The following is a 26,851-nucleotide window of genomic DNA, read 5'->3' as shown; positions in this document are numbered from 1 at the left end:
CAACAGAGCTTTCTAAACAATTCTTAAATGTGTTGAAATCTAGACAGAACGTGGAAGCTTTTTCTCCATGCAGCAGAACCCAGTCAGTGTTAGCATTTAAACTGAATTGAATAGTGGAGTACTTTGAAACATTGCAGAGGCTCTAAAACAGAAAGGAAAAGAATTGGTTCCCGCCATCTCCATATCTTTATTGGCTCACAATTCCTTTAGGATTTCCACAGTAACAAGTGGAGAACTGAAGGAGCTATCCAAAATGAGCAAGCATTATCTCTCACTTTAGAGGTGGAGAGACAGAAGCAGTGAGAAATCAAAGGACAGCACAAGACAATAACGTGTTCAGGAAAAGAATTCACGCATCTTGAATTCCCTTTCCTAACTGGCTCAGACTTCCCATTGTAAATGCAGCCATGTGGTTGTTATCTTTTACTCATAGACCATTCTCATTCAGCTAAAGAGTTTGGAATTGCATCATCTTAATAAATTCATTTTACTGCTTTAAACCTGATTGAAGTTTTTTGCTATGTATCTTTGCTGTCATTAACCCTAACAGCCCTTTGGTCCAACTCTGTAGGTCATATGTGTCTGAGCTTACCAACTCCTGTTCTCATCTCCAAATCACATGCTCCAACTACCTTTAAAATTTCTCACTCCTTTCTTCCTTTCCTGCACACTTTTCTCTTACTTATGTTCATTTTGCTACTGAGAGGCAAGGAGAAAGAAACAGATTTTCCCATCGTCATCTTCAGCCTCTGAGCCTAGTATAGGTATGTAGGGAAAAGCCCAAAAGATGTAAACAAGCCATTGCGCAACACATTGACCTTCACTTTGTGTAGAAAACACCAGCCAGCACGTTCGGAGCTCCCATTTGCACGTTGCCCATCAGAGTCAGGACAAAAGTGTAATGTTTCTGAAAGGCTCCCTAATTCTATGTCGCATGACTCTTAAAAGTCCCTGCAGTCAAATCTTGCTTTGGTAAAGGTTCCATTATTTATGAACTGACTTGGTGTAGTAAGCATATCTACCATTTTGCTTTGGCCTTTGAGGTTTAAAACTTAACAGTGTTCTACAACTCTTTGGTAACACATCTAGTGTTGAAATCCTGTTTTCCCCCGTTCGTATAGAATCAGAATAGCTTCCTGTTATTATACTACTTAAAAAGCCAAACTTTCCCACCACAGACAACTTTAGCCTGCTGGCTTGAAATTTATATTGATTCTGTCACTAATCTAGTTGCTTTTGATATGAGTCTTTTAGGTGAATGTGCAGGGTTCTTTAAATTTAATTGCAGCAGATGTTTCTCTGGGTTTTCTCTCTCCCATTTCACTCTGGATTTTAGTTGTTTTTCCTTGGAAAGGTACATGAAAGGGAAATCCTTGTATAGTCAAATGTTTGTTTTACCATCTAAAGCTTGCAAAGGGTCCTTAGCCTGGGCTGATTTCTTCTTGAAGAGCTGTAATTATTCATGGAAAGAAAAAAAAAAAAGCCTTTGTCACTAATAGGCTTCTTGGTGCTTCTTGTAACAGTCTTTATTATTCCTTTCTACATAATTTTCTATTGATGAGGTGAAAAAAAGGCTTCCTCTGCTGTTGAGAGAGAAAAGGTAATTGTTCTTTTTTCACATTTACCAATGCTTGTTGCGTTCCTTATGTGTTTAAAGGACAAGGATGCAGAAAATGATGTTATTGATGGCATCACCATGGCAACAGTTCTTTGGAATAACACATTCTGGCATTGTTATTCTGCACACACAAAAAAAGGGGGACTTTCTTTTAAGCACAAACAGATTGTGCCCCTTTTAAATGCACCCATGAACTTTGCTTTTCTGAAGATTTACAGACTGGTTTGGGGCAGAAAGGATTCTGACATCATTTACCTCTCTGTGTACATCACATTATGGTGTTAAAAAAAAAAAACACTTTGAAAAAGCCAACGGTTTAAAGAGACACAGTATGGGAAGGATACATAAACATTTCTTTGATCAGAAAGACAAAAAAAACTTGAAAGAATTTTGAAATTTATGAGCTCTAGCACCAGACCCACTAAATAATCAAGAGAGAGGAGAATGGAGGAGCCAAACACTCTGAGCTTATTAGTTATTTAGTTATGACAGTACTCCAGATAACATAGGTTTTACCCCAGCCACTACACACATCTTAAAACACTTTGATAGGAAATCGAATTTTCCGTTCACAAGGCAGTTTGCAAACATATATTTTGCCTTTCGTATTCAGTCTTCCGTTGTCCTCAGGTATTGACAGTCTTGCTAGAATAACATTTTAGAAGTGATGGCATTTTCCAAGGCATAGTATCATTTTATTCATTCTTGACTCCGCTGTAGTTCTGAGTTGGATTACTCTGTTTCTCTGATACTCATTGGTGAAATATGTATGTGTTTTTATTAAAAAAAAAATAAATAAAAAAAAAGAAGGGAATGTATTGAAATTGGGAACAAGTTTGAAATCCATTCTGCATTCTGTGGTGCTGTTTCTTGCACCCTAGTGTACACCTTCCACTTTGAATTCCCCAAGGGACAAACTGTTTCCTGCACACCAATGGTGCATGGAAGTGGGCTGTACAAACCTTGAGGTTTGAACACAAGAAAGTTTAGCACCTAAGAAGAACGTGTGTGCAAACATGCTACTTAAGTATATCCACAGTCTCATTTTTGAGAGAAACTATAGTTGACTCAATGGCTCCAAATATACCGTTCAAATTTTGGTTCCAGGCTGTATATGATATTTCTGAAAGTAGCCACAGCTGGTGGAAATCACCTGTTTGGTTGTTGGGCAATAACTTAGACCATTGGATTTTTCTACTGTCAAAATATTGATGGAAATGTGAAGCTCTGGGGACTATAGCATAGCTACATATGGATATTGCTTCACATTCAGCTTTCTAGAGCTGAAGCAACCCCCAAAAAACTGAACAGGAGGTTAAAAACTCTATTGCTTTATGCCTTTGAGGAACATGAACACCTTTGTGCTACGTGGTCCTCTCTGCACAGGGGCAGGTCTATGAGTTCCTTGACATCATGGTCAGTGTTTTATTTTGTAAGGAACAAAATTACAGAATGAGCTTTGAATCTTGGTCATGTTTAGCCCTACAAAAATGATAAGCCTGATGTAAGAAAATAATTTGATCTGTGCTCCATATTTACCTGTAGAGCAGTGGACAGCCTTCATTTCTTGCACAACATATTTTTGGGTTTAAATAGGTTGTATATGCATTAGCACATATAGCATTATATATAATTATGAATATTCATTATATACATGTATCAAAATTACTACAAATATAATGATACATATATCTATAATAGTAAATAATATGTACAGTTATTTAAAATATAATATCATTAATCATTTTGCTACTTAGTCCTACAATGTATTTTCTGTTTATGTAAAAAAAAGAAAATAGGAAAAAAAATCTATTGCACGTATGAAATTTTTTCCAGCCGTCAACACTTAGAAATGTCTTTATGTGTTGTGTTCATGGTAATAAAATAATCTTACTAGAATAGCCAAATTAGTATCAGATTTCTTCAGACAACATTGTCTGATTTGGGCTATACTATGCCTTAGAAAGGTAGTGCTGTAAGTCAAGGCCACAGGAGACTGTCACTTCCCTGAAAAAGAATTTGAGAGCTGTGAGAATATTCCCAATGCGGAGTAGGCATTGCTGAGGTCATTCTTCCACTTGGAGTTTGAAAGTAAACCCTCACACACATCCAGGGCCCTTCATCATCAGTTGGTTCCATGAGGAATGAGGCGTCTTAGCTAAAGTTTAATAGGAACCCAATAAGTTTCATCTTACTGCTTTGCAAGGTTTACTTACTACACAGCTATCTTAAATAACAGAGTCAGGAAGTAAACCTGCTAACTATCTCTTCTTGCTTCCAAAGGAGCTGATCAAGCACATATTCATTTTATGTTTAATTACATGATGTTGCAAGAAGTTATGAAATTTTCCTGGGAAGAATTTGGGATGTGAAGGAGTTCTGCAAAGCAAAGCGTTCTTGAAATATTCACTGGTTTTCTATTTGAATATACTCTATGTGTTTGAAAAAGTGCCCTAGAAAAATTAGATATATTTCTTTCTGGAAACCAAGGCTGTCTCATGTCAGCTGTGCAGATTTCAGAAGAAGGAAAAAACCCCAAGATTTTATTACTCTTTTTTTTAATCCCATCATCCCATCTCTTGCCTTATCTTTACAAAAGTGATCCTATAATGATTTAAACTTTGGTTAGACCCAGATCAAAACCTTCTCATGAAACACTAATGAAAAGCCATATTTTCAATGAAATTATTTATTTGTATTTGTGGAAAGTGTCTGCCTTCTGAGATTATTTGAAGCCTTTTTATTGGAGGACTAAAAACTTTGCAACATCTTTATGAGAAGTTTCACTTGGTAGAGGTGGAGAGTGTTTGTTTGAATACTGAGTTTTCATGTGACCAGGGAGGGAAAAATCATGTTCTTGCCATTGTCTGGTCTAATGCTCTACAATTTTCCCATATTATAAATAGGCACTTTTTATCCCTAGAGAGAACCTTTTTAGAAACGAGCGCACCACGTTTTCATATCTCTAGTATGCAATGAGGCCCAAAGGCCTAGTATTTTCAAAAATAACCTGGGAGTTTCTCATTTTTGCGACAACTTGGGACTTTTTTGTTGTTACTGAGCTTCTACCCATCAGTGGGTATTTGAGCATGCCTTGATGATGATGTCATTTGCTAGCTCTGCTGTAGCACCACATCTCTGGGGTCCAGGACATCAGAACTACTCAAGGTTTATTGGCTCCCACCAAGGCACCAAGAAATACGACAGCGGTGGTGAAGACTCAAATGGAGAAAGCTCGTTTCTCACCTCTGCCTCCTGCATGGCCTTGTCTGCCCTCAGGTCACCTCCATCTGCCAAAGGACTTTGTGTGGCAGTGACTCATTGAAAACCCACCTTTTTTTTTTGCTTTGCTTTACTGTTTAAGGAATTGCGATTTAAAGATGAAGCAAACGTAAAAGCAGTTTGTAGTAGCGTTGACTGTGTTTTGTTTTGCTTTCCTTTCTTGTCCCTGTCTTTCTCTTCCCCTGCCATTTATTTCCCTTTTTGTGAAACCAGTGGTAATGCCAGGTGCCAAGTAGATACCGGCAGAGACTGACAGCCTTGATTCTGCCAGAGCAGCAGCCACACACAGTTCCCTGGCCTGTCTTGCTGAATTTTCTTTGAGAGAAACCATACCGATGTGTTACAAAGTAACAGAGACTATTGGAAGGGGTTTCAGTGAGCACCAGCTTCTGCTGGTAGCTCTGCAATGTGGGAAACAGACTGAGGTTGCCAAACTTTTTTCATGTCATCCACCAAAAAGCCATCGTGCAATCATAAGTTGATCACGACCAACCTGGGCTGGATTTCAGCCAATCTTTCTTACTCTTTATTCTTGTCCCACAGGAATGGCTGACGTTTTCTGGAAATTTTTGAATCTATTTCCTTTCCCTACCTGCGTGGTTTTTCTGCTAAATTAAACTTGGTCCATTCACTCCCATCATTCACTTAATCTTTCTATCCTCTTTTCTGAAATTACAGTACCTTTGCAAAATTGCAAGTCTTTGCTTTTACTGCTGACAGAATGAAGTTATATTTCTGACACATGCCTGTTTCTAAATCTTAAGACAAAACCCCTCTTCAGGGCTGGATGACACAGGCGGTTTTCTGGCTGCCACTCAGAACAGGAACATCTTGTCAGAGATCAGACTGCAAGCCTGCCTGCTGAAGATGCTGTCCCTAAGCACGTTTTATATCCAAACTGAAAACACATGTAATTGCTAAACAAACTTGAATTTGTTTATTTTGTAATATGCCAGCAGCTGTTTTCTTGCATGATGTCCAGGATTTCTCCAGCCAACCTACTTAATAGTGTAGAATTCAGTTTCCTTGGGTCAGTTTGCCTGCTTTATTTGTTTTCTTTTCTTTTCAACCTCTGTTGGGGTGAGTTGTAGTCACTGAAACAACTGTATTTTCCTAAAGCTTTGGGCAGAACCAAGCAACTTATTTCAGGAATGAAGACGGAAAGAAAGTCTTGTGTTCATTAACAACGTGACAAACATTAGACCATGACATAGATTATTATACGTCCAGTGTACCCAGTGCAAGGTTTCTCACTTAGCCCTAGAGGTCTGTTCCTAGATGGATGCTTTGTACCCATGACGTCGTGACTGGCTGAGGAAGGGTAGCTGCCTCTATCAATTAGTTTCATCCTCCATTTTCTTGCTGAAGAGAACAAGTCTTGGTGGGGTTTTATTATGCTCATGTATGGACATATTCCGTTTTGAGATGCGAGCATCTTTGGCTCACACTGGGGAGCCGAGCTCACCCAGACATTCTTCACGTCCCAGAATCAGGCCCCTATTAGTGAGCCAGAAATGTCCAGAAGATCTGATGCAACTGTGCAGCATAAAGGTCAGATCCAGGCTGATGGAAAACAATCTTCCAGCTTCAATGGAGGTAAGATCTGACCATATGTATTTGTTGACTATAATTGGGTGGTTTAGCCAAATGCTGATTTTCATCACTCTTGTGAAGCAGACAAGATGCTGGAGTTAGCATGCCAAAGCAGGGACACTCACAGGTGTAAGCAGCGAGCTGCTTTCCACAAGCCAGCCGAAAAGTTAACAATATGCTTTTTTTTGGATAGTCAACCATCTAACTTCATTTATATGACCAAAATTTAAATATATAATGTAACATTTGGCTTGAAACAATCATCTTGCACTTTCACTAACATCATGTTCCTGTCTCCATCAGAAACTTAGTGTGTTTTGTTTGGCTTCCATTCCTAGCATAGTAAAACAAAAACTCTGGGAGAGGAGTTGTCTCTGTCAGTCTTCTAAATTGCTCCGTCATTGACCAGTGTGTTTTATTGTAGCACTGCAGTTTCTCACATGAATTTTTAAAAAGAAAACAACAAAAAAAATCCCACTATGTTAATAGTTCAGTAAACAACTAAAATGAGAATGCTTGTTTCCTCTTGTATTCTTTCCTCTCTCTGCTGCTGAAGATATATTCCCCTCTTTCTAGCACCAGGCATTGAGGGAATGTTCATAAGTGGCAATCAGGTGTGCTAAGGACATTATATTTCATGCTACATTCTCTTTCTTACTTCATGGTTATTATAATTACAATATATTTGGTATTATTATATTTTGCTATGATATGTAATACATACTGATACAGTTGAACAGTATCAACTGATCCTAATATGGTCAAACTCTACCATTCCTTGCATTAGCAGTTCTCTGAAAAAGAAAAGTCCTGAAAATACTGAATATCCCTGGTAGCAGTTTTGTAGCACCACATGGATCCTCTACCCAAGCAGAAGTAATTATCCTCTATAACTAAGATTGATGGAGAGAAACTAACCACAACAATTGCTTGTTGTTTGTGTTATAAAGATTTATGCTTTACTTTACATACAGGGTATGTTCATAAAAAGTGTATAAAATAGTTCATAAATAATTAACCACTGTGGCTTATCTGAGTCCAACAATTCAGTGACTTGCATATAACTTATATTTAATGTCTTTTAACTATTACTGGAAGTTACTGGAACAGAATCATACAAATTATGTGTGATGTATGAATTCTGTAGATCATGTTTACAACTCTATTGTTATTTCTTATAAGATTCTTTTTTTGTTGTTAAATAAGGATGCGACTGTAATAAGAGATTTCACTGTGTATCTGGTGCTAAAATTAACTTATCAACAAAAAAGAGAATCCAATTATGTACTTTTGAGGATTGACTATAAGTGATGTACATGCTACTGTGCATGTCAGTGTGTATATATGGGTTAAGTTCAAGATTTCTTGTATTTGCATACCGTATTCAACCACATATACTCTGACAATATTCTAAAAGTTATTACTGTATTATATCTTTGGTGTAATTTAAAGTAGTGTTTTTCGGATTGGCTTTGGAGTCAGCATGTTTATTTGGAAGTTATAAAAAATAGCAGCAATACAAATACAGATTAAGTGAAATTATGACAACATAGAGGATCATGTAAGCGTATATGATGAACCACAGAGTAAAATAATTGCTAGAAGTCTTAATTAAGATGAGAGCAGGCAGTATTAATGAAAAATAAAGGCTGAGCAGTACATTCGTTGTCACAGTCAACCTGATTAAAGCACTTTCAGAGCCATTGAGCTGAAAACATTTTTAGAGCCTAATACAATGGAGAGGTCATTGTATCAGACTGAACATTTTGCAGAACAGCACTATTAAGAGATTTGGAATAACTAGATGGCAGACTGGATTAATGTAGTAGACTCACACTCAAATCTCTCCTAGGCCAGGAACAAAAATGAATGTGGATTGCGGGTCATATAACAATGTCTGCCACTCTCCCATGAACAATCTTTTGTGACTGAAAGACAGAAAAAATCCAGGAATGCAACAGGAGAGAGTTTCTCAAGTCATATCTAAAATGCTGAGAGAGGATTTAGTTTAATTAGATTAGTGTTTTCCTTTCTCAAGTGGCATTTCTCTTCCTGTTTATAATATATTTCCCATTGGATTCTGTTTTGCTGTCTTTTTGTAAGGTGAATTTGCTGAGAATGTGTCTGTGTTTGAAAAGTTTATTTTACTGTCTACCATCACTGCCAAAGAGAACGTGCACCCACTTTTGTGCTAGGCTTTAGAGACTACCTTAAGTAGCACCATATGGAATTAAGATGCTGCTTTTATTAACAGTTAATATGAAAAACCTAGAACCTTTCAATGTTGGACGTTTTAGTGTCATGACGATAAAGTAAGGATTTTTTTGGTGTACAGACTTCTCTTTTATCAACATGTAGCCTTTCCCTTGATTTGGGAGCTACGATTTTTTACTTGACCCATGGTCACATCAATTCTAGAAGCTGGGACACACAGATCACTGCAAAAATCAAGAGAAGCAGCCGGGAACAGCAACTTGTGTTCAAAACCAGAGCGATGCGGTTGCGCACACGACAGGAGAGGGAGTGGGGCCACCAGGCTGTGTAGTAAACGAGGTAGTTCTGTAAACACTTTCTGGTTAAGGCTTGGGTGGAAGATCCATTGCCTGACGTAAATCTGCATAATTCTGTACTGCCTTGGGAAAGGCCTAGAATAATTCCGTGGGTGTTTCCTACTCTGCCTGCCTCCCGTTTGGGTCACCCTTTGTCCTGGGACCGAGGGAGGCTGAACGCCAAAGGCAGGCACTGAGATTCTTAAGAAACATCCCCCTTTAACATCAGGGGAATTTTTCCCATGCTGTTATTCACACTCTCTGCTTCTCATATAAAAAGGATGTGCATGTTAGGTGGCTGCTAAATGTTAACTAAAAGAAGGCAAAAATTTGTTTCTCAGGAGGTGATAGTGAGGGGAGATGGTAACTCAGACATTTTACTACTTCCATGATAGCAGTGGTGTGCAGGCAGCAGACCAGTTACTTTACTAACAGCAGTGCACTCCATCCAGTTCCAGTATAGGAAAAGATGTGTGTTTTATGTAGTTCTAGTTCATTTTAGAGTTTGGACCACATCCTGCTAAAGACAATACTGAACAAAGTAATTTTAGGAGTATTTTTCTCTCCCATTTATATGCATTTGTATAGCAACTGAACTAGTATTAGGAAGGTATTTAGCATGTTTTTGTATTTTTAGTGTGATTTATATGCTATATCATAAAAGGTTCAGTATTGTCTGAAGAGTCAGCTTGCAAAAAAAGTAAATCTTATGCATCAACAATGATTCATAAATCATTTGTGTATGTAGATTGATACAGAAGACATCTGGACAAATACTGCATTTGCTGAAAAATTAAAATATGGAATGATTAAAACTATTTGCAAATTAGCACAAATTTGCTTTAGCTTACATTTTTAAACAAGCCAAAATATTTATTTGCTGTGGTTTTATTTAAATAATTTTTTCAGGCCTAAATAAAATTTTGTTTAGGAATTTTTTTGTAATTTAATTCTTAGGGATTTTGAAAAATACTAAAACATAGATGAGATGTTTTGTTGTGAATGAGTTCCTGCTCTTGACTGAAAAATAATAGTCTTTGATTTCACCAGAAAAACTTACATTTTCTCAACTAATGGTTTTCAGGCTTAGATTTCTGTGGTGTTCTTCTCCAGCTAAACATGGAATTGAAATAGTTTTTCTACAGCTTGAACTACCTGACAAATACAATGACTGAAATGATTCATGCAGTAGCTGCAGTATTGTGGCCTTAACACAAATACCAGCATAAAATTCTGCTTTGTCTTTCACTTTTGTTTCAAAATGTAATAATTCTGTTCTTCAATTTCTCCCGATATTTTTAGCAGCACACAGTTTCTGTCTTCCCAAGTGATTTTAACAATGGCAGATATTCATTATCTGTAAGTAAACACTGAGAATCACTTGCTTCATTACACTTCTGGGCCATTAAATATCTTCTTTCATCTATCTAATTCCTCTCTTCTCATTGCCTCAGCAGTGTGACTCAATCAGGCATGTGTTATCTTTCCCAGATCCTTTTCTGAACATAGCGTAGTACACAGGAATGCAGTTTGTCAAACACATTGTGTCTGAAATCCTTTGTTGGGAGAAGTGGAGAGAAAGAGATTATAAAATGTCTCGAAACCTTCAATAAGGCAGTTCCCAGGTTTCTTACAGCTGTTCAGCCAAACAAAACAGTCATACCTCACTGCGATGTATAGGATGGTATAGAACAGCATATAGCATGTATTACATCTTCCAATAGCATCTGTTGTCCAGGCTGCAGTTTACAGAGAGTAACTTGTTTTGTGCTTTGGCAAGTTTTTTGACTCATCAAGGGGGCGATTTAGAAGAGAGAAATACATCCGTTGTTTATAATGTTGGTTTTCACGGGTGGTGAGATTTAAGATCCTGATATTTTTTGTAGCAGATACGAACAAAAATACCCACTCGGGCTGGTGATGTATGTTTTTCCTTGCTCTGCTCAGATGAACCTTTCTGAGGTAAAGTCGAGCAGCGCAAATAACTTCAGAAGGTGGTAGCTTCTGTCAGCCTGAAGGAATCTCTGACTGACTTTCTGCAGCATTTCCTCCTCAGCATTTTGTACACCAAGTTTCTTAGTAGCTGTCTTATACGCTAATTTGTGTTCAGTTAAAAACTATTTTGTATGCAGAGAAACTTTTGCTCGAATTCATCATAAAGCCTTGAGACTTGGTTTCAAGTATTTGCTAGTGTGAGGCCAGCCCCAGCCTAAAGGCAGCGTGCGTCGGTAGATGCTGGAGGTGGCAGGTACGTTCACATAGCTTCTGTCACAACGGAAAGGGAGGGCGGTGATCGTTTTCACCTTTGGAAGCAAAAACTTTGCAACAGCCCTGAAAAAACCCATTCATTTACAGTACGTTGTCACTGTAGGTTTAAGTTGAGCATTTTACACTGGAGCTGTTTTGAGAAATTAGCCTAGAATAGGCGAGGGTAGCCATGTTACGAAGTGACAGATGAGCTGCTGAGTCCGCACCAGTGCTGCAGGCACCAGTGTTTCGGGGAATACATGCTGTTTTCATGGTGGTAAGCTGAGTTACGCTGTGAATTCTCTGTCAGTGTACACTGAGAGAATTTGTCTCTCCTTTCCAGGTCAGATATCCAAGGGGAAGTCTGGGAAGGCTTTGTAATGCAAATCTAGCTAGCCTTCCTTCACACAAGGAATGCTAGATGCTGACCCATAAGGACTGAGTTCAAGATTTCTGTGAATATGTGGGATTTGAATTAACTCAGTAATGAAAGCCTCTAAGAGCATAAGGTGCATTCAGTGTCTAAATCACTTACGTGGTTTAGAGAACTAAAATTGGCCCTGTGATGATTAAAAGAAAGCTGGTCGATACTGCTCCTTGGCATAAACATTAACAGGAATCCAGCCATGGCACTTGGACGTTTGTTGAACAGCTGGTATGTTTTGTTTAATATAATCAAAGAGAAAAGCGATAGTAGGTTTGTTGGAGATGGGCTGCACTTATGGTGGATGACACATAATTGAGATGTATAACAAATAGCAAAGAAACAGATCCAAGCAAAAATGCTCAGATATAATCTTTGGTAGATTTTGTGTGTTAGAAAATATAAAGCACATTAATAGGCAAATAAAAAGGCACCAGACAGTAACAACCATTAAATTTATACAAGGAAAAAATAACAGTAAGCTCAGTTATTAAACTCTGATATCACCTGTGGGACAGACAACTTCCCGGAGTATCCTTTAAATCCATGGTATTTTAAAAAGGATTAGAGTATGGATATGGAATAGGGAAATGTCAAGTCCTGAGTTTCTACATGCAGCAGAGACACCCTATATTCCACAGTAGTACTTACTGTATTTGCCCCAAAGAAGGTTTGTCTTTTATTAGACTGTTGTGTTGATTGTACACCTCTTTTCAGCTGCATTCTTTTGCCCCGTGGAACACAGTCCAGATGCAAAATAAAAATTACAATTACAATTACTGGAGGACTGGATGTGTATAATTATTTTGTAATTTTATTTTGGTACTAATATTTTCTATTTCTCTTCTTTTTTTTTTTTTTTTTTTTTTTTTACAGAGGGTATGAACTGTATGAACAAAGATCATGGGTGTGCACACATCTGCCGGGAGACGCCCAAAGGTGGGGTTGCCTGTGAATGTAGGCCTGGCTTTGAACTTGCCAAAAACCAGAAGGACTGCAAATGTAGGTAGATGAAGATTAAATTTCAAATACCCCAAAATGTCTTATTTTCTTCATTGTTGTTATTTTCCAGAAGCCAAGAAATCAACTTTGTTTTGGCCAAAGGTGATTTATAATTTTAGTAACATGGTTTTTGCTGGAGAAGGTGTACTTGGGGATGGATAAGAGGGATTGAATAACAGAATGTTGGCAGTCACTCTTTTAGCGAAATAGTAACAACTTTTCTACCTTGCTATGAATGCAGAAAGGTGAGGGATCAGTTTAATCTAGGCTTTCCTTGTAAAACAAAACAAATAAAGCATGGAAGATTCTGGCTTGCAATATTTTGAAGGTCCACAATGATAGATGCATCGATAAATCTGCTAATGGATTTAATGATAAAGCCTCCAGAGCTATCAAATTAAGAGTGTTAACTCCTCTTTTTTAAAGGATAGAAATGTTTACTCTAGTCCTGATTCCACTGCACACAGTCTACTTTTCCTGTTATTACTTGGAAAACATGCAGTTGTATCATATATACTGTTCTTCAAAGAAAAATCCTGATTGATGTATTCTTGAAGCTGGGATGCTGAAGATACAGATATTCATTAGCCCACAAAAAAATTGGAAATTGTTCTGTACAGGTTAAAATAATCGACCCTCTGTAACTCATCATTTGAAAGCTTCTGAATTGCATGGGACTCTTTCTGATGGCTTCAGTGAGTGTTAAATCTGACTCCAATAGCTTGCTTTCCTACTTGGTAGCTTTGTGAGAGACAAAAAAAGTGCAATAAAACTGCAGGAAACATATTTTGTGTTTTGCATAGGGCCAGTATTTTTGTGATAGTCTTTCTTCCACTTCAGTTTTTTTCTTCCTGAGATCTTCACTGTGTAAACATGCTTAAATTATATTATTTCCCAAGTACAAAGTCAAAAGAATCACCTCAAGAAATGCCTCAGGATATTGTACAGCCTGATTGCTCCTCAGTATTAGGAGGCTACACAGGGCCAAAGGCAAAAGCACAGAGAAAAATTTCCTTTATGGTAATTTTCATTCTCAATGTTTATTAGAAGTGAACATTGCGTGCTGTTAATTGCAGTGCAGCATCAGCTACGTTGATGAAGTGGGAGAGGATGTTTATGTCGTTTATTATTTGTTTCTACAAATTTGTACATTCCTTAGGAATTACATTATCCTTTTTCATAGTGAGATGGTGACAGGAGGATTAGAGCCTTTTCTAGAACAATATTTCTAGATACCTCAAGGTTTAACAGAGAGAAAAACTTGAATTTACTCTGTGCCCTGTGGTGTTCAAATTGTAGTTGGAAGTAAAACGAACTTTTGCTGACAGACCTCTAAGTAGGGAATCTTAGTTTTTCAAGGCCACAGAGCTTTCTGCAGAGTACACGGACCCCTACGCCCACAGCACATTCTGCAAATATGTTCCAGAGTTTTATTTAAAATAACTGTACTTCTAGCCCTTCCTAACACAAAGATGTATAAAGCTGTAGCCAGACAGCCTGGGACAATAATTGTGAGATTACAGCAGGCTATTTCTAAAGGTCTAGTTCTGAAACCAAATCTTGACTTTTAAAAAAAACTTCTTCACAGCTAACTATTTCAGTGGAATTGGCTTAAATCTTGAGGTGCAGCTTTGCAAGTACTGAGTACAGCTATGTTGAAAAGCTGAAAAAAAGACACTTGCCCCTTGTCAGCCTGGACTGGGTCTGCAGCCCTGTATAGCAGGGACTGGTAGGGTCTGATATACTCCTAGTATATCCCTGTATCCCTCTCAATTATTCTGATTTATCATGATCCCTCCAGGAAACTGTGCCTTTCAGGGTTTGTCAGAGCTTGCTTCTCTGTTTTTTTATATGAACAAGTGGCAGAGAACCTGTACCTCACTACGTGAATTTTTATCAGCCAGTTTGCAATAGAATCAGAATACCGGGAGAGGTTTTCAGATGTATTGGCCCAAGTCCACTAGTAATGAGACATGTGTTCCTCGAAGGAAAAAAAGATGTTAACATAAATTAGAAAGCATAAAAAAAATTGGAGGGAGGCTCCCTGCTTTTTATGCATGCATTACAAGATTGTCATTACATCCTGATTATATGATTACATATCACTCAATCATATCATCACATGCTAATAAGGCAGTCACTATTGGTGTCTTGCTTCAGTCAGCATACATGATGGTCAGTGCTTATTAAAAAGGCTTTTGTTCAACAGCTTCCTCTCCATAATTCAGTGTCATGGCTTTCCTATTTAAACCCTATTGTGAACATAAAATTTTTAATTTCCTCATGGATTTTCCCATGATACTCATTACTGTAATATCAAAGTGCTGTGTAGGCATTGGTAATGTATATTCAGGACATTCTTGTCAAGTTAGAAAGTACTGGTTTGCCTATCTTACAAATGGGAAATGAGTATAAAGATGTTGGTGTCAAAGTCATTTAGTAGTGAGGTGATTAACAAGAAACACCCAGAACCCAGCTCAGCATTTGTAGCACTTTAGTATGATCAAAGCCAAGTTCCCGATGGCCCCAGCTGTAGTTGCAAATGCCATGGAGAAAGGAATATAATATTAGTAACTTGCAATAGATGTGATTCAAGTGACTTGCCAAGCCTGAAATAGGAATTCCATGGCAGGGGCAGATTAGAGATTTTTAGGGCTCTATTTACTGTCTGAACAAGACCATCCATTCTTGACAGTCCCTTTCTGACTTACTACTCATTCTGCAGCAAATGAGACAAGATTCTCCAGCTGTTTCCACAGACCTGACTTGTCCCAGCTCCACTGTGTGCTGAATAAGACAGGAGTGTTTTCTGCATTTCTCATTGAGGATGGTTGTCATGATACAATAAGTCTATGTACCAGAAGTCTGGTATTATGTATTTTTTGAGTACTTAATATTGCAGCCTAAGTGGTTTCTTAGTGTAAATTTTAAACATGGAATTTTTCAGTTACAAAAAAAAAAAAATTACCCACCATGCTAGGCTAAAACAGAAGCATTGAGGCTGGAAGGGACCTCAAGAGGTCATCTAGAAATACACCAAGCAGAATCATACAGATCCATACATAATTCCTCAGAAGAGCTGCACCCTTTAGATCCAAAGCAGCAGTAAACTACCATCTTCTGTGTACACAAGCCATTAGAAGAAGAATACGCTTTGTCAGTGATTTTTGTAGATACTTGCTGACAGCAGAAAGAAGACACTTAGGAATAGTGAATTGAGTTCCAGATTACAGTGGAAAAATATGGGAAATGACCTCCTCTTTCTATATCTGCATCCATGATAGATTTTAAGATCCTGCTGCTGAGCATGATTGCATTAGAAACTTTTGATAAACTGAAGGTTTTTTCCCCAAACATGAACAAATTAAGACATTTTTTGTTCATCTCATTATTAGCTGGATCTGTTTAGCTGGAACTTGAAAAAGAAAGAAGAAACCTAAAGCAGATAACACATACTTGCAAGTTGCAACCTGAAGGAAATAATTCTGGCAGAGTTATACACAAGTGAAAGCTGAATCTCTTCATGAAAAATGCTGGATAACCTTGACTACAGATATTTCTGTCTGCCCCCTCTGATAATAATGATTTAAGTGAGCAGGAGGGCTAGTGCTAAATAATTCTAAAAATTCTGTCTAGTATGTTTGCAATAAAATGCCATCCCACCTATGCCAAGTGGCAGCTTTTCAGCTCCTGCTGACGGTGTTCTCATGCAGTTCTTTGCTGTCAGTACAAAGATCACCAGAATGTTAAAAATGTAAAGGCATACTAGAATAAGTCATGCAAGCAATGTCGCATGCACAGCTTTATCATGCGGAAAGAGATGTCCATATATTTATATAAAATGTATATTTAATGGCCAATTTAGTTAAAAAACAGTGCAATTTTTAATGGGTCTGGAATTACAATGTGCTGGTTCGAACTGTCGCAGAAAGCCGTGCTACAAAACCAAGAGATCTTAGGGGATTTTTTGGGGTTAGTGGGTACTAAATGCTAGATTTAATATTTGGCCATATGTTTGGAAATACTCATTGCATGTCAGATGGAAGAGACCAGAAAAAGGATTATATGAAAGTTCAGAGAAGCACTGAAAGCAGGATTTAACCTGTAGAGTGAGGCTGAATTCTGGTATTTTTTATATTCTGGGGATTTTTAGCATGGAACATCAATATCATTATTTAGTGGAATAAGTACATTAAAATCCCTTTTGTTCTTTAAGATGTCATTCCTCTTCTAGACAGTTGTTTCTTGTCTTTCATCATCAAAATGTCATTTCAAGACTAGTCCATGTATTTCTATGGATGCAAGTACTGGCCCACATGCAAAGCTGGGTCTCGGGAATGCTAAGCTCAGCCCAGCCAAACTGAGTAGATGCTGCTGCTTACAGCTTAGGCAGATGGGCAGTTCAGAGAATCATAGAATTGTTTTGGTTGGAAAAGACCTTTAAAATCATCAAGTCCAACCATTAACCTAGCACTGCCATGTCCACCACTAAACCACGTCCCTAAGCACCATGTCTACACGTCTTTTAAGTACCTCCAGGGGTGGTGACTCAGGGAGATTATGCCACGCTGTCAGCCTGCAGGCCCTGAAAGGTGGCTGGCCAGTTCATAAGCCTGAGCATTACAGACAGTGAAAAGAATTAATCTTGTTTGAAGGCTATTTGAAGCATCAGTGTCGGGACTTCGGCTCAGGATGCCCCATAGCTCTTCTTTCACAGTAGAAACAGTGTTGGGAGAACAGACTGGTAACTTGGCCGCCAGCATTAGACACCTCACATAGATGGTGTGCATCTTGGTAGGGCTTGTGTGCTGTTTCTAGTCATGTTTGTAGCCAACATGAGCAAAGTCTTCTCTATGAGACGCTGGGTTTAGCCAGTTGTACAGGACATTTCTCCCACTAAGGGAAAGAGCCCAGAATTTTGGTTGCACTAAAAGACATACATGAATGCTGAAGCAGTGTCAAAAACAATGGTGTTACTCTGGTTTTAAATCTGCTGTGTGGGGATAAGTATATCTGAGTTCAAACAGACACGTGTATATTCTCCTTTGGTAAAAACAAAACAAAACAAAAACCCCAAAACTTATTATTTCCCATCTCTTTTATTGTAATATTTATAATATTTGAAGGTGATCTGTGTCTGTCAGAATTTACTATTTTGCCTCTTTCTATTTGCCTATTTAATGTCAAAGACTCTGAGTAAGCACACAGTCTTTTGCATAGCTGTAGAGTCCAAATTTATCAGAAATAATTTTTAAAAAAACACTTTGAGATTTCTCATTAATTTTGCTTTAATGCTTTCTGATAAAAAACGGAGTAGATCTGGACGTCCCTTTGCTTTTCAATAATTTTGGTATTCTTCCCCTAAGCAAGAGAAACTTCTCACTCTGTCACTGCCACAGAATTAGGGCTGGAAGGAAATTGAAATGACATATTTTACAACTGGATTGTGTACCAATTTCGCCTGCAGAGCTGTCAAGCTCCAGAATTTTAGCTCAAGTTGCTTAAAAATAAATAAATAAATAAATAAATAAATAGTGGTCTAGGCAGAAATTCAAATCCTTCAAAAACATGATTTACTAGTATTTGTAAGAGACAGGAAAAGGAACTGACCTACATCTGTGTTCATTGACTGAGTAGAACAGGAACCAGTATCTTTAAACTATGAAAGAAGGGTGTGATTCAGCAGGATCTACTATAAACCCCATCAGTCTAGTGTGATTTTTCATAGATAAATATAGTAAGGAAATGTCCCTCATATTACATGGATCAGAGCAACCATGTTAAGATATATTCATCTCTGCCAGTGGAGGCTTTCAGCAAGCAATGCCAAAAATAATCACGGCAGTCACGTTGTTTAAAAGATATGCTTTGTTACTGATTGCACTTTAAAATCCTCAATAAAAATCCTGTTGGCTAGAAAGGTATTTAAACATCTGGCATAAACAACACCTTCAAGTTAATTTGTGATGGCACTGCAGTCCCACTGGGACAGAGACATGGAATGAACCTCCACATAGTCCAAGAGGGTGAGGAAGGAGGGGAGGATAGGTAGATGGAAATCACCTTATCCTGGATTAGCTCTGCCAGTGTGCACCCAATACTGTGGATATTGCAAGCAGCTGCCTTCTATACCACTTACTGCCCTGCTTGATCACATCCCAGACGCAGCCGGCCAGAAGAGAGCTCATGTTTGAGGTCAGGCTGCAGCCAGCAGATTCAAACAACCTCTGTTCCTCTAGCTCTCAGCTAGGCTGCAAACTGGTATTTCATCTGCCTCCAGATGAACCAAGACATTACTGTTGCACACGTAATGTGGCAGAGAGGGCGAGCCACAAGAAACAGATTAACCCCAAAACACTGCAAATCAAAGAATGAGCAAAAAGAAGAGAGGTGAATAAGGACAGGCATAGTGTCAAGCAAGGAAATGATTTTTCAGCATGACTGCATCAAAAAGGTGGGAGGTTTAAGAATGGAGAATTGATGTAAAATTTTAATTTGTTTTGCATTAAAAATAAAAGCTAAAATGTTACTGTATATTGAAGGAAATGTTGTTTCCATTTGGTGCAAAGCAGAATGGTTTGCTTCGTGTATTTTTTCACAGAAAGAAATCAATAGCTAAGTTATAAAACTAGAGAAAGAGAAAGAATGCCTGAGGGTTGTTGTTGCTTAGGGGGCTTCTTTAATGTAATTCCTTGACAGTTTAGGATTCTTATGACTCGGGGTATGTGAGGTCAATTCCCTCCTCTGTCTGGTGGGACTGAACCCACAATTCCCATTTTCCAGCCTCATGCCCAAACTGTCAAGTTCCAGTAAGGGAATGTGGATCAGGCTGCTCTCCATCTTTCTCATTGCCATTCTTTCCAATTGGATAAAACAGCAATATTCCTGGGAGAAGAGCTGGGAATCCAGGCAGGCCCTCTTCTCAGGGATTGGTCATACCACTAGGCCGTGGATCTATTCGCTCGCTGTCTCTGAACAGCACAGGGATGTGATTCAAAGTGTACAACGTGAAGGACCAAGGATGCTTGTACCCGTAGTGGCCTCTGGTCTGTAGCCGCCTGGGAGATGGACAGTTCCTGTTGCGAGCTTTGCCAGACTTCAGGGACCGAAGACGTAAACTTGCAGTTCCTGTGCTGGCAGGAGGTTTTAATGGGAATATGCTGTGGTGGGTCTCCCTCAGTTGCTTTTGTAGAATTGTTCAATTTTAAGCAAAATACTGAAGTGATTACTGAGAGTGGCAGGACTATTCAGCACTGGGACACTCACACCAGAGGTGGGATAGTTCATTTCTAGTTATTGTGTCTGAAAGTTTCAGTCTACTCCATTTTAAGAAGCTAGCATTAAAGCAGAGTCACTGAGATCAGTGGGAAATTATATGAGCTTAGCCCTTTTGGATTAGATAGAACCTCAGTTTAGATTTAGATACATGATTTTAAAATCCTGTAAACCATTGTCTTAGTTTTACTGTATATTACAATTTGGTACCCTGGCTCTTTCATAAACTTTCTCATCTAGAAGGAAAACTCTGCTAAGACCAATGTGAGGAAGTTCCTTCTGATGAGTAGGAGTCACTATTTAAATTACTGTAGTTAGTATTTAAATTACTGTAACATTTCAAAATATTGAAGTCCTCTGAAATGATGAGTATCATAGAACTGAATAACGGTATACTGGATTTCCCCCGTATCTGCCAGTGTATATATACACCAATAAAGAACCTAGTCCAAATTACCTGTATATGAAGACAGTAAATTGAATTCAGTATTCAGTTAGATCAGAATTGTGTCATTCAGCATCAAGCTATGCGACTACAAAGGATTAAATGGAACAGGGGCAAATGAGAGGCATTGTTAATGGTGCTAGCCAGCTTAATATTTAAAAAACGGTTTGTCTTAATAGTCAGAAATTAAATCCATCGTGTGACAAAGGAAATTGAATCTGATCTATTAATTCACGTGAACGTCAAAACTCCACCTGTCATGAAAAATGTTTGCTTTAATGTATGTTTAGTATTTTTTCACCTAAGGACATTTTAATTGCTAAAAGCCATTTTGCACTGTGTGCTTGGAAATGAAAGTGACATCTCCAATGTTTCCGTCCTAGTTGAGGCCAGTGCACTGCAGGGCCATAACAACTGTGTATATTTTTGTTTCCGAGAAGAAAAGAAAAAAAAAGTTTCCTATTTTATTTTTAAACATTCTTCTTCTCTAGGAGGACTAGTACTTGAAAAAATAGATTTCAAGACTTACATGGTTCTATTTTTGTTGTTTGGTCTCTGCTTCCTCCACTTAGAAAATGAAGGGGAAGGAAAAGAGAAATGTTGAAAGTCTACGTCTGTATTAGTAGACTGCTCGTTTCTTCATGCCATTACATCATGGATATGAAGCATGTAGCTTTTAGGAAGAGATGGAATTGGCTAACCACTCATACTAAAATTATGAAAATAAATAGACTGGGAAAAAGTAGCACATACTTCTTTTTTTCTTTCCCTTTTTTTTCTTCACTGTATGGATTGCGAGTAGGGCAGGAGACAGGAGCATGGCTAAGATAAGGGGGTCAGAAAGAATAAGAAATGCAAATAACTGCAAATACAAATGTGATGTTGCCTTATATCTTGATTTGTTACTGCTCTTCTGTATTCTGAAAGGCACTCAAGACTAATTGGTTTCATTGTCATTTTATTTATATATACATATATACACATTCATTTGGGGCTTAACTAGTAACCTGTAACTATGGGAATGGAGGCTGCCAACACACCTGTGATGACACAGATACTGGTCCTGTGTGTGGTTGTCATCAGAAGTATGCCCTACATTCAGATGGCCGAACCTGCATTGGTAAGTACTTCTCTGCAGCGCATTTTGTTTCGTATTCCTCATAGAATATATATGTGCACATATGTGTGTGCGTGTGCGCGTGTGTGTGTGTATCTCCCAGGCGTCTAGCACCATTGCTGAGAGAAGTGTATAACAGCAGTTCCTGGCCACAGTAGCTAAGGTCATGCTATACAGAGAGAGAAGCATTTGTGCGTGTTTTGTCAAAATGTTTGTTAATGAAGTATCCCTTTGTTACTCCTTTGCAACTTTTATTTCTTTCCATAACTCCAGTAATTTTTGAAGTAAAAAGGTGTATAACATTCATAATTATGAATGAAAGTTCAGCTCTTCTGTTCACTTTCATGAGTTAAGACCTCCTTGCGTAAGCAAGGTGAGGAAAACTATCCTCTTTTCAAAGCTGTTATTAAGGAAAATTAATCATCATGATGTGCTTTCTTCCCTGTTGTATGTTTTATGATTCTAAAAATTAGAGCACTTGTAGTGAATAAGCTTTCACTCAGATTATCAGTAGGAAAAAACTGTTCAAGAGATGGAGCATCTTGGGAGATGCTATGCAAACATTTATGTTTATAAAATATATTATTTGCTTAACACCATTTCTTTCCACTCTGCTTTTTTTTGCTTTTAATAAAAAGGATATTTTTGCATAATGCAAGTTAAAATTTGGAAATTCTTACTCTCAGATCAGAACCTAAAATGCATAATGGTTTCCATTAGCATTGTGGTCATGTTGACTTTTTTGGTTTGTTTAATTTCAAGTTCTTACAAATTCCTAGTAATTTCCTGAGGTTAAAAAAGAATGGACACACATTTATCATCTTTTCTCTCCTTTATCAATATTGCAAGACAGGGGACTTGAAACCCATGGAAATCTGTCAGTTATCTTTAGTGATCCCTTGGTCAGATCCATGGCACAAAACTCTGTGGCTGCCCAGAGCCTCACGCACTTGTGTTGGGTTTGATTGCACAAATGATGCGGTAGCGTGAGGGTTATGCTGCCAGAGGTAGAGCTGAACAAGTTTCCGCGCTGGACTCTGCCTCACTGTACACACAAGCTGTGTCTCAGTTTTCAAGATCTCTCAGCTAGCACTTTTGATTAACAGAGAGGGCTCCGTCGTACAGTCCCTCTGTTTAAATAACCCTCCCTGAAGCCTGTGGCAGTTCCAGATGCAGAGAATTTGCAAGAGTGAGGGCCTTAAGAGCAGATTTTATTGAATGGATAATTGATCTTCTATTTCTTAGCATTCACTAATATCCTCAGATTGATGTTTTATTTTGTCCAGCATGTAAAAATGATTTTAAAAGCTGTGTACACTGCACCTGTTTTTTTACTTTTTTTTCCATTTTTGTAATGTAATACATACAACTCCATGTTACATTCCTTGGTCTTGTGATGTAAGTCACATATTACTGCCTGTGCTGATTTTCTTCCCTCTGAGTAGTTCTTTCTCTTAGAATACTTTTAAATTTTTTTATTTATTTTTTACATTTTTATTCCTGCTTTCTGGTGATGGTTCCTGATTGCCTGTCTTGTCTGATAACTGACGTTCATTAATTATTTACAGAGCGAAATAAAAAAAACTCAAACAAAAGCCTCTATTGCAGCCTGATCCCATCTAGAACTTGTTAAAAACAAAACAAAACAACTTCTTGTTACCACTCAACCATGTAGTGTTGCCACAAACAAAACCTGCCAGCCTCCTCCTCCTCCTCACTTCAGTGATTCCAGTGTTTGCTGTCTTCAGTGGTGTATATATTCCAGGCATCACTGCAAGAATGCAAACTTCTGCAATGCCAGATAAATACTTGTTGACCCTTTGTCTAACATATTTTGTCTTCGTTTGCTTGACTTAGCCTTTTATTTTACTTTATTTTTTGTTTGCTGCATGTGAAAGTCCCCACTTTGCCTTTTGTTTTTTGTTTTCCTAATAAGCATTTCCCTCTCTGTATAAATTATTTTATTTACCCAGCTGCTGCTTCTCCATCACTCTACCGTATCAGAAATCTTTATTTTTATTTCACTTACTGATCATCTCTTCCCACACTTGTGACTGTTTCTGTGTATTTCCAATGAAGCATAACCAAACTAAAGTCCTCATTATGCTGTATGAAACTCTTACATGTAGGATATCAGAGACTACCTTGTAAAATGACCTTTGCTGACATCATCTTGCTTACTGCATGTTTATGAAATTACTAAACCCTGTTCTTGCAACATCTTTCCTAGCATTGAATGTTTAGCTAGTAGTGTTTCATAGACAAGCAGGCAACCAGCACTGCCCAAATTGATCTTTTTTTGTGTTTGTTTGGTTTGTTGTTTGTTTATTTTTGTTGTTGTTTTTTGTTTAATTTGCATGCTGTTGTTTGGTTTCTCCTCACGATGTGTCAATGTGTACGAGACTATGGTGCATCCATGCCCATCCATCACCGGACTCTTCTAGCTTTCTCTGTCTGTCTCGGTCTTCTGCCTGCCACCTTCAGATCTTGGTGCCACCACCAGCCTGAATCACTTTACAGTTTGTCTTTGGTAGTTTGTTTAACTAGCACCCCTGAATTTTAATTTTCATCATTAACACCTCCCTGGGGCACTCATGTTAGCTGTCTTGTTCTCCAGTAGGAATCCAGCTTCCTGTATGTGGTTAATTACTTCATAGTTGACCATTCTTCCACTTCCCCCTCTTTCTTCCTCCTTTCCCTAAACAGCCTTTAATTTTTTCCTGGGATCTCAAAGGGAATTAACTCTCTAACGGGGATTTAGTGCTTTCATGCCTTGCTTCTTGGCTTTGGCTGTGCCATGCCAAGAAACTGTCTTAGGCAGCGGAAAATTGGGCTTGTGATTAACCAACTGCTCCATGTTTGTCCCTTACTTGTGTTTTAGAGAAGGATGAGGCTGCAATTGAGAGTTCTGAGTACAATGCCACGTCAGTAGCTGATGTGGACAAGCGGGTGAAACGGCGGCTACTTATGGGTAACACTTTTCTTCCACTTCCTTTGTTGTGCTCTCACTTTTGTCTGTATGCGTGTGGGGGGGAGGTTCTCTTTTGGTCTCATTTGGTCCCTTTGGTTTTGGTTTGGTTTGGTTTTTTTAACCTGACTTCATCTGCGTGGAAAGGTCACCAATTTTGTTAATTTCTCATCTGTTGTACGACTTCATTTCTTGTTTTTAAACTTTTTTTCCTAATGCTGCAGCTTTAATGTTCAATTTCTTCTGCATAGAAAGAAGCTTTTGCCATTAACCTTACTTACCTTATGCAAGCTACTTCTTACATGTGATTTGTGTGTGTTTGTGTGTATGTGTTGCTGTAGCATTCCTGAAAAATCTCATGTTGCAGACTTGCCTATTGACTTAAAAGTGGATGATGGTGATGATATAAAATAATGTTCTATTACATATGTGGTGTTAAATGAACAACCGTATTTACCTACTTAAAATTTGCAGTGCTTTTGATTGAAATGTAAATATTATGACTGGAAATTCATTTATTTCCTTTGTGCAGCTATGTTAGTAACCACTGAAAGATCTTTCCCTAGTGACTAGTGAGCTTCCGTACGTTCTTTCAAGACTGAAGCATGGCTTGTTTCTCTGTGTTGTTGGAGCCTGAGAGTGGAAGGGATGAGGAATTGCACTGAACAATGAAGATAATTCTTTAGCTTCTACTCTCGGTTAACCCATTGCACACCCTTGTGCTTGTCTTCTTCATGTAACATTTATGGCCATTAGTGAGAATGACCTTTGGGGAATAGAAAGGGTAGCATGGCTGGACCTCTGACAAACTTTTCACGTTACAAAGAGCACAGGGTAGCACAGACCGCTGAATGATGCCAGCGGTTTGGAGGTTTTCAGGCTGTTTATTGCTCTGTATTTTCCATTCTGTTGCCCTACTCACCACATATAATTATTTCCACTAGGTTTTAAATATAGCGAGCATTGGTGAGAGGTACCCAATGAACCATCTGCAAGACAGGGATTCTTCACCCATGGAAGAGATTCTGGCAGGACAAGATTCTGCTCTCTTCCCTCCTGGTTGCTATTTCATGTCTTAAAACCATTGAGTCCGTTGCGGACTCTGTCCTGCTAGCCCTTGGCAAGCTCAGCTCTGGCTGTAAGCATCCACACCTATATGGAAGAACCAGCTCTATGAGGCCAGAAGCCTCACTTTGAATATTTAGTTGGTTGCTGGGCTAATACTTGCAGTAGGTGACAATATTTATAAAGTTTCCATATCACTTGTATCTCATCACCCATGACAAACCATCCGCTTAACCGTAGGCCCGCATCCAACCACTGTGTAGGAAATGGCATGGTGTTCTAACTCTGAAATGGTATTAGATGATAATATTGAGGTAAAATATTTTCCCTCATGTGAAAACCTGGGCATATGTTCTTTTATTCTTAGATTATCTGATTGTTAATTTGCATTTACTTTGCAGACCTAGCAAGTGACCCGTATCAACTTATTGTTTAATGATGCACTGTTTAATTTAAGCTAACAAAAGCTGTGAGGCAGCTCATCTTGCTTTCTAAAGGTGCTATTAACACTTTTAGCTGTAATTTCAGTAAGACCCATAGTCTTACAGGAAGTCAGGAGGAAAATGTGCAGAGGGCCTCTAGACCACTGGAAAATCCAGTCCTCTAGGTCTAAATGGTGAGTTTGCCCAGCCACTAACAGTATGTGCAATATGGTTTAGAGGGACTGAGTAACATAGTTCACTGCGTTGCTGCCTCACCCTCTGATAGAAGTAATTATCCAACCTGAAAATAAGCTCACATTGCTTACAAGAGTCCAGGCAAATAGAATTAAAAAGTTATGATTAGCCACAAGCTTCTTAGTTACACCAGGTCTGCAAGTTCCAAGCTGAACATAGACTCTAGAAACAGGTTTAGGGAGATAGTTAAAAATCCGGTTTGTGAAATATGTTATTTAACTCTTCAGTACCTCCTGTACTAGCAGGTATCAGCCAAGAACTGAGACTTCATGGACATGCTGTGTTTAAACAACTGATTCCTTAGAAAAACATTAACTAGAGCTGAAAAGATATTTAATTAGTGAGAACTGGGTGGGTGACTTAGGGACTTTTCTACTTGTTTATTTCTACTGATTTCTGATGCTCAGAAAATCCACAATTTATTTTTTTAATGGAGTCTTACTATATTTCAAAAGTGTAGTGGCATTTCCATGAAATTCCATGCGTCTTCAGATGCTTTCTAAACAGCTGTTGTAGAAAGTACTGGAACGCTCCTCAGGAAACTTTGTTACCAGCTTTTGTAAATGGACTGTGATTTTTGACCCTCTTG

The 26,851-nt window shown here is 38.3% G+C and overlaps 1 protein-coding gene across 4 annotated transcripts in view; it reads left to right on the top strand.

The window, feature by feature from the left end:
* SCUBE1 (signal peptide, CUB domain and EGF like domain containing 1) overlaps positions 1-26,851 on the top strand; it is a 220,861-nt gene that overhangs the window by 97,728 nt on the left and 96,282 nt on the right. For 2 of the 4 annotated variants that reach the window (XM_054810335.1, XM_054810344.1), the window contains exons 5-7: positions 12,590-12,715; positions 21,439-21,555; positions 24,434-24,523. In XM_054810335.1, coding sequence (XP_054666310.1) covers positions 12,590-12,715; positions 21,439-21,555; positions 24,434-24,523 — 333 coding nt within the window. The remainder of the gene's footprint in view (positions 1-12,589; positions 12,716-21,438; positions 21,556-24,433; positions 24,524-26,851) is intronic. The other 2 variants (XM_054810361.1, XM_054810352.1) reach the window with 1 other exon arrangement.

This window comes from Grus americana, chromosome 1, assembly GCF_028858705.1.
Source record: "Grus americana isolate bGruAme1 chromosome 1, bGruAme1.mat, whole genome shotgun sequence".
In the NCBI taxonomy this organism is placed as follows: domain Eukaryota; kingdom Metazoa; phylum Chordata; class Aves; order Gruiformes; family Gruidae; genus Grus; species Grus americana.
The sequence above is the reverse complement of the archived record's forward strand: the minus strand, read 5'-3'. Positions and strand labels throughout refer to the sequence as shown.